This window comes from Rhinoderma darwinii, chromosome 3 (genome assembly GCF_050947455.1).
Source record: "Rhinoderma darwinii isolate aRhiDar2 chromosome 3, aRhiDar2.hap1, whole genome shotgun sequence".
In the NCBI taxonomy this organism is placed as follows: Eukaryota; Metazoa; Chordata; class Amphibia; order Anura; family Rhinodermatidae; genus Rhinoderma; species Rhinoderma darwinii.
Window position 1 is genome coordinate 5,787,079 of NC_134689.1, and position 13,205 is coordinate 5,800,283.

Genomic DNA, 13,205 nt, shown 5'->3' on the forward strand with positions numbered 1-13,205 from the left:
ATAGGGGGCAGTATTATAGTAGTTATATTCTTGTATATAGGGGCAGTATTATAGTAGTTATATTCTTGTATATAGGGGACAGTATTATAGTATTTATATTCTTGTACATAGGGGGCAGTATCATAGTAGTTATATTCTTGTATATAGGGGGCAGTATTATAGTAGTTATATTCGGGCAGTATTATAGTAGTTATATTCTTGTATATAGGGGTAGTATTATAGTAGTTATATTCTTGTATATAGGGGCCAGTATTATAGTAGTTATATTCTTGTATATAGGAGCAGTATTATAGTAGTTACATTCTTGTATATAGGGGGCAGTATTATAGTAGTTATATTCTTGTATATAGGGGCAGTATTATAGTAGGTATATTCTTGTATATAGGGGACAGTATTATAGTAGTTCTATTCTTGTACATAGGGGACAGTATTATAGTAGTTATATTCTTGTACATAGGGGGCAGTATTATAGTAGTTATATTCTTGTATATAGGGGGCAGTATTCTAGTATATTCTTGTATATAGGGATTATAGTAGCTACATCACCACATTGACACGCTGTTTAGAAAGAATAAACGTTTCGCTTTATTTGGTGTAACATTGCACTATAACATATAACACAACTATATATTCACAGCCACAATATAGAACGAAAAATCCATTTAACATTCTTCTTGATCCGTACAGATTCCATACTGAACATCGACAATTCCCATGTGTATCAGAAAACGCTGCCCCCCCCCCCCCCCGATACATAAATGATATAAGACAAGCGCTATTAATACCTCATGTATTACAACCAGGCATCACCCATAGCAGCCAATCAGATCCCTCCTTTCATTCTGGAGGTGATTTGCGCTGTTTGATTGCTACACGATTTCTTCAAGGATTTCTGATTATCTCAAGCGTCTTCATATTTATTTGTTTCGGGAACATTTATCCTGATAATGGAGAAAACGCTGAAAAATATTTGGCCGATTTATCGATCTTCTGTTAAATATATAGATGTTTTACCGTAGAAAAATAGGACACTACTCCGTCGTCTTCTGCTATAAAACTCTCTATACCGCCATGGTACAATATATATATATATATATATATATATATATATATATTACATTCAATAATTTACCAGTCGAGCATAATTACTGTTAGGCTGTAGGCTCGGTCTGTGCTTTGAGAACCAATGTAAGGACATTGTGCATATATAAGAAGCGAAACGCGTTTCTTCCCGGTCTGCATGCAGCAGATTCCTTTGCATTTCTGCCCACATACAACATAGTTAAAACGTTTTACAGGATCACGACATGCAAAGATCGATGCCCAGACATACCCACGCGTTTCGCATTACCGCATTCTGATACTGCATGCATATTGCACTAATTTATAAATGAAGCCCAATGAGCGTCATTTGTCCCTGTAGCAGGAGACACTGAATAGAGCACAGCTCCTGTTCACTTCTCACTCTTGTGTGTGTATTTAGCTCTGCTTTATCATAGGAGCACCTAGGAGCTGCGATCAGTGACTCCAGCTCATCCACAATGTTCATTGTAGTCCATCGGAGTTACAACTTCTGCCTCATTTCTGATGTCAGTGGTTCAGGCTGCTGCCTCATCTTTCCCCCATACTTTACACTACAGCTCTACTTGTCCAGATTGGCTGTTTATAATATTGTATGTAAATATTTTGGATATAATGACTCCTAATAAGAGGTGGGGCCAGGCTAATACATAGAGAGAAAGAAGATAATACTATGGAAAAGCAAAGCGAGTAGTGATGATGACATGACCCACGCGCCATATTGTACTGTGCTGCTTTACTGACCGTTTATACAAAGTCAGTGAATTTGTGGGAGGGGCTTGCTGATAATTGGCAACTGCCATAGGATGACTGACAACTGCCATAGGATGACTGACAAGTGTCTAATGGTTATTTACTATTGTCTTATTGGTATATACATCTCTCATAGGATGATTGGCGACTGTTATTGGATGATTGACAGCTGCCAAAACTTGGTTGACAACTGTCATCGGATGATGGTGATTCACTACTGTCTTAGTGTGATTGATAGCTCTCATAGGATGGACAACTTTTTATATGATGATTGACAGCTGATATAACATGATGGACGACTGTCATAGGATGATCAACCGTTGATAAAATATTATGGATGACAACGGATATAAGATGATTGACGACTGCCATAGGATAATTGAGGACTGTCATAGGATGATTGACAACTGTCATAGGGTAATTGACAGCTCTCATAAGATGATTGACCACTGTCATAGTGTGATTGACAGCTCTCATAAGATGATTGACAACTGTCAGTGTGATTGACAGTTGTCTTAGGTCAATAATGTCTTAGTGTTTGACAACTGCTATAGGATGATTGATAACTTTTGATTTACTACTATCTTCACTGGCTATACACATTAGATAAAAGTCAGCTAAACTGCCCATTTCAGCAGGGTCGGATGCCGATTTAGTGTATATGGGGTCCTTCCAACTGTCCCTTGATGGCAGATGTTGGGGAAAGGAGGGATCAGCCATGTTGGAGTTCAACATGGTCGATTCTTTGTTCTTGTAGGATATAAGCCGCTGCCTGAGGTGTCCCCATTGAAATAAACATGAACAGTTCAGCCGACTGCTATCTCACATGTACGGCCAGCTTTAGGACGATGTCATAGGATGATTGACAACTGTTGTAGAGTGATTGAAAACTGACAGAGTCATTGACAACGGCCATAAGATGATTGACAACGGCCATAAGATGATTGACAACTGCCATAAGATGATTGACAACTGCCATAAGATGATTGACAACTGCCATAAGATGATTGACAACTGCCATAAGATGATTGACAACTGCCGTAAGATGATTGACAACTGCCATAAGATGATTGACAACTGCCGTAAGATGATTGACATTCTTCAGCTAACCTTACAATTCCATAAAACTATCCAATAGAAATGAGTAGACCCCGTTGCTCCTCAGTGTTATAGAATAGGAGGTTCTACACATAGGGGAGTAGTTGATGACATGTCCAGGACGTGGTCTCCTACATCTCCACCACTTTCTCCTCTTCTTTCCTTCCCACAAACCCTGTGATTGACGAGGTAGAAACAGGACAGGTTAGACGGTCGCCCGTCGCCCTGATTGCTGCCCACGTTTACAACCTCTAAACTCTCTCAGATGTAACACAGATGTATGATCACTGCCCACCTCCCCTTCCACTCGTGACCCATGGGATGGAATACCGGTGGACCTTGGACATAGAGATGTTGAGTTGCCCTACAGCCACGTTGTCACCATTTATGGATCCAGTGCCGTCCTCTGACCTAAGGATGTTGGGATATTATGTCATTTGTACAGGACTTGTAGGGTCAGTAGGAGTCCCTGGTGTCTCCAGACCGGTCATCATCTCCAGACCTTGACGTTCCTCTGGAGACTCTTCTTCTCCCCAACATCTTGTAGGTCTTCTTCTCCTTCGTACTTGTTGTCCGAATCTTATTTCTTTGGTGACATAGCTGCAGAATTTTCCATTTCTCTGATGGGTTTCTTGGAGTTTTTACTTCCTCCTCCTCCTCCGTGGAGTCTTCTAGAAGCTTTCTCTGGTCTTCCAGGGTTCCCCGCAGATTCCGGTTGGTCCATTGTTGGAAATCCTGCATCTCGCGCCTTAATTCCTTGTAACTTACTTTCTAAGCGCTGAAGTTTAGCGAGATTTTCTTTCAGTAACTTGCTGTCGGGGTCCAGCATGGCGGCCTTCTTATAATAGGTTCGGGCAGCGATATAATCCCCCTAGAAAAAATAGACAGTCAGAAGATCAACAGCAGCTTTTCTAAAAGGAAGGTGTCCTTAAGGATGATGTCTACATAACAGTTCATTTAATATTGTCCTCTATGTTGTATGGATCTTAAGTTACATTACTCCATTCACATCCAGAGCTGCATTCAAAATTCTACTGGCACCCTAAGGCTCTCAAGCAGCATGATAATCTTCCTTCCCCCCCCCCCCCCTACTTGTTCAGTGTCTGTACGCAGCATGTTTTGCTGAAGTGCATTGTGGGAGATGTATTGTTAAAGGGGTTGTAGAAGATAAGAAAAACATGGCTGCTTTCTTCGAAAACCAGCGCCACACATGGTCATAGGTTGTGTGTGGTATTGCGGCTCATCCCCATTCACTTCAATGAAGCTGAGCTGTAATACCAGACACAACCTATAGGCAGCTGCAACATAGTATATAGAAGGGAGCAGCCATGTTTTTCTGTCACTCATCTCCCACAATGCATTGCACAGAGGTAAATTGCATTGTGTGCCTTTCGGCTACATACTAAACCTGATTTTTATTCATAACCCAACGCGTTTCAGTGTTTGGTCTATTTTTCTAGGAGATATTGCCGGATGATGATAGCAGCCAATCAGGTATCCGTTTGTAGAGTTCTAAAAATCAACATATCTGATTGGTCTTAAAGGGATAGACCACAGTTTTCAGGTTAGTTTGCCCTGTGACTACCTGAATGTGCTTGATGCCTCCCATGTTCATCCAGGCCTGGGCTTGTTTGGGGCTCAGATCAGCCACACGACTGTAACTCTGGAGATAAAAGATGAAAAATGACATATGGTCCATTATATACGTGGTCGCCATTACATAAGGCTGTGTTCACATTTCGCTATTCTTCCCGTCAAAACGACGGAAACCTTGAATAAACCGCATGAATCCTATTGTAGTCAACGGGGTCTGTCGAGTTACGGGTGGTATATACATTATATGATTTCACTGATAATTATTCACAATGTTGGGGTACCTGGAAGGCCTCGTCGAGCCGGTTCAGCTCCCGCAGTTGATTCCCTTTGGTGAAATAAAGCTCCGAAATTATTTTAGGATCTTGAGGTTTCATCTGCAGAGCAACGTCAATCATGTCCAGAGCCTACAGCATAGGGGAAGATAGAGGACCATTATGACTCCCGCCGCTTATCTCTGGTGCTGCATTCAAGACAAGAGTCCGTGTCAGAAAATACAGGACGAAACAGACCGGCCCATAAAACCGTAGAATCCATACAGGAACACCGACGCATTTCGGTCTATTAAAGGGGTTTTACCATTTTATAAAGTCATTGCCTATTCCAAAGATAGGACATCATTTTTTTATCGGTGTCGGATCCAACCTCTGGGAATCCTGCCGATCCTGAGAAGGAAGGGGCCTCAGCGCCGATTTAGGAATACTCCTTTAATAGTCCGAAACGCATCAGTGTTAGATATGGTAATTTTGGAGCGTCAGTCGGTTCCTTCCTCTATATAAGTGCAAAAAGGGGTGACGAGGAATAAAAGGGGTTTTCCACTTTTAAAAATCCTTTTGTTAGAAGGATCCCTCATATTTCGCTAATCACAGGGTGTATTGCTGCTTGGATCTTTATTGATCGGCTGTGATCCGTGGAGAAACCGGATAGCAAGTATTCAATTCCCCTGCAGTGCCACCACAGGAGAAATTAAGTATTACATGGTGCCTATAGAAATCAATGGGCTGTCCATGTAATGAATGGACAGGCGGGGTCCTCCAGAGAGAGACGCACTTTGTAGACGTTCTCTGCTCTGGTCAATAAGTGGGGGTCCCCCCCCCTCTATTATCGCAGGTCATAATAACGGTTATAGGTAGGAGAGTCGTCACCTTGGAGTGGTCCTCCAGTTTGCCATAGATTGCGGAGAGCAGCCGGTAACATTCAATGCAGTCAGGAACTTCATCCGCGATGTGACGAGCGAGATCCTCGGCCTCTTGTGTCAGTCCCATCACAGCCTGGATTTGTGCCTATTGAAATCAAGAGGAAAAAATATTGAAAATCCAGAAAACAGGGGGTCTCGCTGAAGAGCATTCCCCTCCCCCACAGTAATAAAAAATTTAAAAAAAAGAAGAAAATCACCAGTAACTTTGAGGCTATGTTCACACAGAGTTTTTTGCAGGCGGAATTTCTGCCTCAAAATTCCATTTGGAAGTTTGAGGCAGATTTTCCTCTCCCTGCACGCCGATTTTCGAGGCGTTTTTCGCCCACGGCCATTGAGCGCCGCGGGCATAGAACGTTGCGAAATGCGCTTTCTCTGCCTCCCATTGAAGTCAATGCGAGGTCAGAGGCATAAACGCCCGAAGATAGGGCATGTCCCTTCTTTTTCCCGCGAGGCGGTTTTACCACTCGCGTGAAAAAGACGCCTCCGCCTCCCATTGAAATCAATGGGAGGCATTTTCAGTCCGTTTTTGACGAGTTTTTGGGCGCGGTTTCCGCGTCAAAGAACTCTGTGTGAACATAGCCTAAGACATTGGGTTGTCGTACAATCAAGATGGCCGCCATTACAGCCCCCATATGGCTGCGTCGGAGGTAGATTTGCACGCAGCGCTATTAATTTTTTCGTCAAAACAACGAAAACCTTGACAAAACCCGACGGACCCCATTATAAGTCGTGGGGGTCATCGGGTGCCAGCGCTATCTGTCATATGACGGACCCGACACTGCGTCTAAGACTTGTCACCCAGCTTTCCCTGACATCAGGATAGCCGAATATTTCAGTACATAACTAGGCTGATTTGCTGGTCAGAAGTCTAGAAAAGCTGAGTGATTTCCCTATAGGATCTGCAATGGCCGCCCTATTGATTGCCACCCAGCTTTCCCAGATACAGACATGACTTTTTAACAATTCTACAGAAGAGGACGACTGCCCACCGCTCACCAGTGACAGGCGTATCTGGACGTTATGCGGGTGCAGCGCCGTCGCCTCCTTGTATAGACGCAGGGCTTCGTCGTATTGTCCCGTGTTATAATACAGCGCTCCAAGAGGGGTGATCACGTCAATATCTCGGGATATCTGCAGAGCCCTGGTAGTGAGACACGAGAAGAGAACGTCATGGTCCCCATGACACATATTTTCCCACAGTAGCAAGTGTGACTCCTCCCCCTCGTGAAAATTCCCTTTTATGTGAACTTCTGTCTGCCTGCAGCCACCACTAGGGGGAGCTTACTGTGTTATTGAGATCATGAATAATCAGTGTTCAGTTAGTTCCCCCTAGTGGTGGCTGCAGGCAGACGGAATTTTATGATTTGGAGCTCTGCTTTTAGAAAAACGAAGCTCCGGCTTGAGACATTTATCCTCACAGAATTTTGTAATCTGGTAACGTTGATATAAGTCAATCCTCCGCTGTGTTCTTACTTCTTGTACCACGTCTCTGCCTCTGAATTTTGGTTGAGGGAACGATACAGGCGACCAAGGTTGAGCATAGCCACGTGATGATTGGGTCGCAGCCGCAGAGCAAGAAGGTAATGAGAGACGGCCTTCTGTGGAACTCCTGGAAAATAATTTATCAAAAAATGTAAGCTCTGTGGGTGAGAAATAATTAGCAGTTACATTGTGTCGTACTACAGTCACAAGCAAAGCTGCATTTACAATTCTGCTGGCTGATGCACCCTTAAGGGCTCAGCTGAGCTCCCATAATTCAGTGCACCCAGAAATGCAGCGACTTTGCCCTGATCCTGACTTACATTCTACCTTATACTCCAATCACATCCAAAGCTGCATTCAAAATTCTGACTGATGTCAATTTATGAATTATTGTGAATGATTTGGTTTGTCTTTTAAGTTTACTGCTGCTCTAACCCCACAGTAATAAATATACAATAAATAAAATAACACAATTCACTTACCCACATCCACCAGAAACACCCCATAATTATTCTGCAGGTCGGAGCTCTCAGGGCAGTTTTTGATTCCGGACAGGTAAACCTCCTCAGCTTCCTGATTTCGCTTCTGGGTAGAGAACAAGAAAGAAGTTGAAATATGTATCAGTAGAGCACGGAAACGGTCTGATTTTGAAAACTGAGGGGGGGAGCATGACACAGATTCACTGTTTTAGGTTAAGTCATGCCCCGCCCCCGAGGCCCTGTGTATCCGTTTTGCCAGAAGTGTTCTTTTAAAAGTGCATCGGGAAAGTGAAAGAAAACGGCAGAAACAACTTTACAACCACTTACTCGGGGGTGGAGTTATCGTGTGATGAACCTCTAGGGAGGTCTTATCCCCAACAAGTCCAAAAATCCTGCAATGTGATTGGATGCTGAGGACTTTCAAAAAGGTAAAGATGAATTGGCAATGGAAAGTGGAATTTTCTGATGGATAGAGTGGGAGGAGTTATGGCTCCCTCCCCGTCCCCTATATTAGGGACTTGCCTTCTTCTGGATCAACATTGTAAGACAACATTTTGAACTTGATGACACTCTGAGACATTTTCATCCTCGTGTCTCTTATCCAATACTGTTCAATAACCCTTAGGTTACAGGTACGTCTGGTAGGAAGTATATAGTGATGTCTCCTCTGCTCCTCAGGGGCGGGCAAACATTAAGCAGGAAATGTCACCACCCTGGAGGACATGAAGTGTAGGTTATAGAGTTTAACCAGTTCCTCGCTATGAAAGAAGGCGTCTTGGAGATCCTGGCCAGCTAGTGATGTCCATGGAGGTCAATGACCTTCTAGACACAATGGCTTCCAGCCTGATGGTTGTCCATCTCTGCTTCACAGGGGAAGGCCAATGATTCAATCACACTGATTAGGAGGAGCAGTCAGCACAAGATACAATGCCAAAACGGCTGAAGATGAAGTTCTTCACAATCTCACCTGATCAGCCAGCAATGACCCCAGGCTGGAATAGGCATCGGCAAAGTACGGACCATGCAGAAGAGACTCCCTCAAAACCACCTGAGCTTCTTCATTCCTGCCCCGAGTCCTGCAGAAGAAATGTATTTACATGAACTGCTGAGTTGGGTATTAACCAAAATTAATTACATTTTAACAGGGAAAAGGTCCCTCAGATAAGGGGCTCCGCGCAGGCACGAGGGTCCAGTGTTGGGCGCATTAGTGGAGTAGTCAATAGGCCTGAAAAACGTTATCATTGAGCAACATTAAGTCCTGCCACTGAACCTGTCTGATGACATCACTAACCCCAGACTAGGGGTGGGGTGCAGGTGCAATGGGAAACTTAGTACACCCCTGGGAAGGTGTCTAAACCTATCTGGATACAACTAAAAATCTGCCAGAAGAACCGTTTATAGAAGGACCTTCTTAAAAATATGAAAACCATTTTTTTCTATTCTGAAATATGAGAGGTTCAAGCTACTGACCCAAAGCCTGAGGCTGCACTACTGAGAGATTCTGACAACATATCCCCCACATGCCCAAAGCCTGAGACTGCACTACTGAGAGATTCTGACAACATATCCCCTAACAAGCCTGAGGCTACATTACTGAGAGAATCTGATGACAACATATCACCTTACAGCCCAAAGCCTGAGGCTGCACTACTGAGAGATTCAAATGACAACATATCCCCTTACCCAAGGCATGCTGTTAGTGTAGCCAGCGCACAGGACCCCAACGGAAGGGATGCCTTCTCTGCCACAATCGAGCTTGGAGCAGGAGGTAACAGTAGGGTCAAAAGAGGACAACCCCTTCTCAATCTTCAGACCCCTCCATGACTTGAGACCTCTCTGTGATCGGCTATTATGGCTTAGAGAACCGTATACTAAATGCTTTATTGTATAGGAAGTGAAGAAGCAGTGCCCGATGCCCAGGGCAGAGAGCGGCCCTTGCCACGGCTCTCTGCATTGCCAAATAGAGGGGGCTCCCAAATAGAAGCCCCTCCCCCAACATTACTTGGAAATGCCCATATAGACCCATTTTTAAAGGCCATGTCTGTCCCCGCATAGGGAAGGATATAATGAAGTGACCACTTCCTTACCTCAGCAAATTGCCCAGATTAAACAGTGCCCGGCTGTGTTGCGGGCTGATCTCTAGCGCCTTCCTGTAATATTCCTCAGCCGCCGTAATGTTGGTAGTCAAGGTGCCGAGGTTGTTAAGAGCGCTGGAGTGTTGCGGATATAACCTATGGAATAGAACGGAACCATCAGCAAAAGAGCGTATCTGATAAAATACATCACATCTTATACTCCAGTCACACCCAAAGCTGCATTCAAAATCCTGCTGGTTTCCTGTTAGCACTCAGGACAAGGAAGCTGTTTAATACATGGGCAGTATGGATTGCGGACTCTCCTCTGTTCATGGTAGGGGCAATGCTGGCTGAATGCCTGCACAAGGTATGCTCAGCAGAGGTGCATTATGGGAAATGCAATGCATAAAACGACGTTTCCTACAATTTACAGCACTGGAGTGCAGCATTGTAGAATATCAGCTAAGCTGTACTAAGGGGTGTATGATGCTGACACATTTCAGACTTTTGAATACAGCTTTGGATGTGACTGCAGTATAAAACATAATAGGTAACCAAATCAAGCTAGATTTAGCCTGAGTCGGACCCCCATTGATCAGAGTATCAGGAATGTTTATCATGGGGAACCTTCTGTATCCAATTATGAAGGAGAATTAGATTGTAAGCTCCATGGGCCGGGGGAGCAACGCAATTATATCATGTGGAATAGCGGAACACTGCAGTAATCACGGAACGTGCTTGTACCTCAGGACGGTTTTATAGTGGTTTATTGCCTCCTCCTTTCGATTCTGGTCCTTCAGAAAATTGGCGTAGTTGTAATGCACTTTGGCGTTGTGCGGCAGCGTCTGAACTCCGGATCTGTGACAGACACAAGAGACCGGTGAGCGCCATTCTATCCCGACCAGCGTTCTAGTTCGCTGATCTAGGCCGTACCTGAATAACGACTCCCGGGAGCGCCAGCACTCGCTCTGCGACATCGACTTACAGGCGAAGAGGACGAGGAGGAGGGGGAAGCAGAAGGTGATGGCAGACGATCCTCTAGGACCGACCCGGGAGGACAATCTCCTCAGTCCGTGAACGCACAGAATACAGAATCCCATGCTGAGGACAGAGAACCACAGACCATAAACCTCTCAGGAAGAGGAGACCTTCTATAGAAGCGAAACAAAAGTATTCACACCCCTGTATGGAGAGAAAACGTATGTACACCCCTGTATAATGTATGGAGACAAAAGTATTCACACCCATCTATACTGAATGTAGGAGAAAGTATTCACACCCCTGTATGGAGAGAAAACGTATGTACACCCCTGTATAATGTATGGAGACAAAAGTATTCACACCCATCTATACTGAATGTAGGAGAAAGTATTCACACCCCTGTATAATGTATGGAGACAAAAGTATTCACACCCATCTATACTGAATGTAGGAGAAAGTATTCACACCCCTGTATAATGTATGGCGAAAAAAGTATTGGCGCCTCCTCTGCTCATCAAGAGCAAAAACATGGCGCCACTCAAGCCAAACCTTAAAATTAGAAGCCCCAGTAACCGGACTGAAGCTTCATCTTGTACTGGACATACTGGGACCCATTAAGGCCGCGTTCACATGAAGTGTTTTTGTCGCAGTTTGTCCCGCGTTATTTTGTGAGCTATAAATCTGGCGTGAACTCTGCCGCCATATTGAAATCATGCAAACTGTCTTCAAGAAAAAACTTAAAATAAATCCTTTGTTCTATATTTTGGAAACCTGAGTGACAACAAATATGGCCGCCACTCCAAGGAGTTGTTACCCAGCTTTCCCAGACGCCTGAATGACAAATCTACCAAATTATCCAGCGATACAACCATTTGTTGTTCAGGGCTCTAGGGAAACCGGATGACCACCAGCTGTGGTTGCTGTAATGTAATGGCGGCTACAATGGCTGTCACCCAGCTTTCCCAGCACCAGATAATCCTCAGAAACCAGTCAATAGAAATTTTTTAACAACTTAACAAAAGAAGATGACTCAAGAATTTATATTCACCAAGGTTTTCTAATGTACGTTGTCTTTCAATTTTACACTATTTGTAAAATCCATGCTTGCTGTCAGTGAACAGAAACATGTAGGGTTAAAGCCTATTCTGACCTAGTCCTGCTCACTCAGCTGTATTATGTAATGAGGCGTGCACGTTTTCAGTTGTAAATAAAGAATGTTCCCATTCACTGACAGCAAGCAGAGTTTGCATTACTTAACTCCCTGTAATCGAAGTAGTAGAGTCAGACGTACCTGGGCATGTAGAGGATCCGTTCAGCCACCACAAAACCAACCCTGAAGAATAGATTGCTGGCCGGTATGAAGGGGAAGACTAAGAAGAGAAGACCAACAACGACTTCCCGGTGCCCCGCCCTCTGCAGGACACACAACATGGATTCCAAAAATATTATTACGTCACAGGACGCAGCGGTTACGTACGAAATAAAGAGGGGGGAGCAACACTGAGAATAATGTAATCCTTATATATATATATATATATATACACACAACACAAAAGTCTTCCACAAGGAGGCGGGGCATATGCAGATTTACACAAAGGGGCGTATCTAGATACTTGGTGGGAGGGTCTTAAAATGTTTCATGATTTGGGATGTCATGTGATACATATGGGTGTGGCCTGTGATTTAAAGAGGTTCCTCCCTCCCATTTCATAGTTATATCTGATTCTGGGAAAGCTGGGTGACCCTCCCTGTGGAAGTTGCGGTGGCTGCCATATTGGCTTCCAAATAACTTTCACTTCCCATAGCAATGATGGCCGGAAAGAATTAGTAGAAATTCTTGCAAAACAGGAGGGATGGGGGCGCCAATACTTTTGCAGCATCGCTGTTAAGCCAAACATAACAAGATTATGATGACGCGGTGACCCAGGGTCACGACTAGTAACACAAACAGCGCGGCGGCAGCGGCGTGAACGCCAATCAGATAAACTCTATGGAAGGTGTTGGAAAAAAAAAAGTTTCCAGTTAATTATTTAAGAGCCTGAGATCTGCTTCCTGCCGGGACGATAACAATCACGTACGAGAAGGAAACGGGGAGAGACGCGGATCATGGTGTCCCGTGGGGTTATTCGCTGGCCCCGGCCCCAGGGTGTGGTGATCACGAACTGTAGAGCTATGCAGCACCTAAAATAGTCTTAAAGGTACAGTAACTCAAAAAATGAACGAGAATATATATATATATATATATATATATATATATATATATATATATTTTAAAAAAACAGCCCAGGAGTGGCCTATCTGTGGGACGGTGCTTATATAAAAGGGTGGGGCTTATTATATTAGGTTTTAATGGCAAACAGAACTGATTTGGACCCGCCTCTTGTCTCAAGAATTACAATTCCCAGCATGCTTAGCCACAAAGAGGCCCAAAAAGATCCCACCAATCCAAGTCCAATTATACGGATG

The 13,205-nt window shown here is 44.0% G+C and overlaps 1 protein-coding gene across 1 annotated transcript in view; it reads right to left on the reverse strand.

The window, feature by feature from the left end:
• Positions 1-561: 561 nt before the first annotated feature.
• TMTC1 (transmembrane O-mannosyltransferase targeting cadherins 1) overlaps positions 562-13,205 on the reverse strand; it is a 28,088-nt gene continuing 15,444 nt past the window's right edge. The window contains exons 9-20 of the mRNA XM_075855755.1: positions 12,031-12,152; positions 10,692-10,859; positions 10,503-10,616; positions 9,771-9,914; positions 8,651-8,759; positions 7,687-7,789; positions 7,196-7,331; positions 6,719-6,863; positions 5,670-5,807; positions 4,809-4,931; positions 4,517-4,594; positions 562-3,802 (exon numbers count right to left, since the gene is read on the reverse strand). Of these exons, the coding sequence (XP_075711870.1) occupies positions 3,512-3,802; positions 4,517-4,594; positions 4,809-4,931; positions 5,670-5,807; positions 6,719-6,863; positions 7,196-7,331; positions 7,687-7,789; positions 8,651-8,759; positions 9,771-9,914; positions 10,503-10,616; positions 10,692-10,859; positions 12,031-12,152 (1,671 nt within the window). The 3' untranslated portion in view covers positions 562-3,511. The remainder of the gene's footprint in view (positions 3,803-4,516; positions 4,595-4,808; positions 4,932-5,669; positions 5,808-6,718; positions 6,864-7,195; positions 7,332-7,686; positions 7,790-8,650; positions 8,760-9,770; positions 9,915-10,502; positions 10,617-10,691; positions 10,860-12,030; positions 12,153-13,205) is intronic.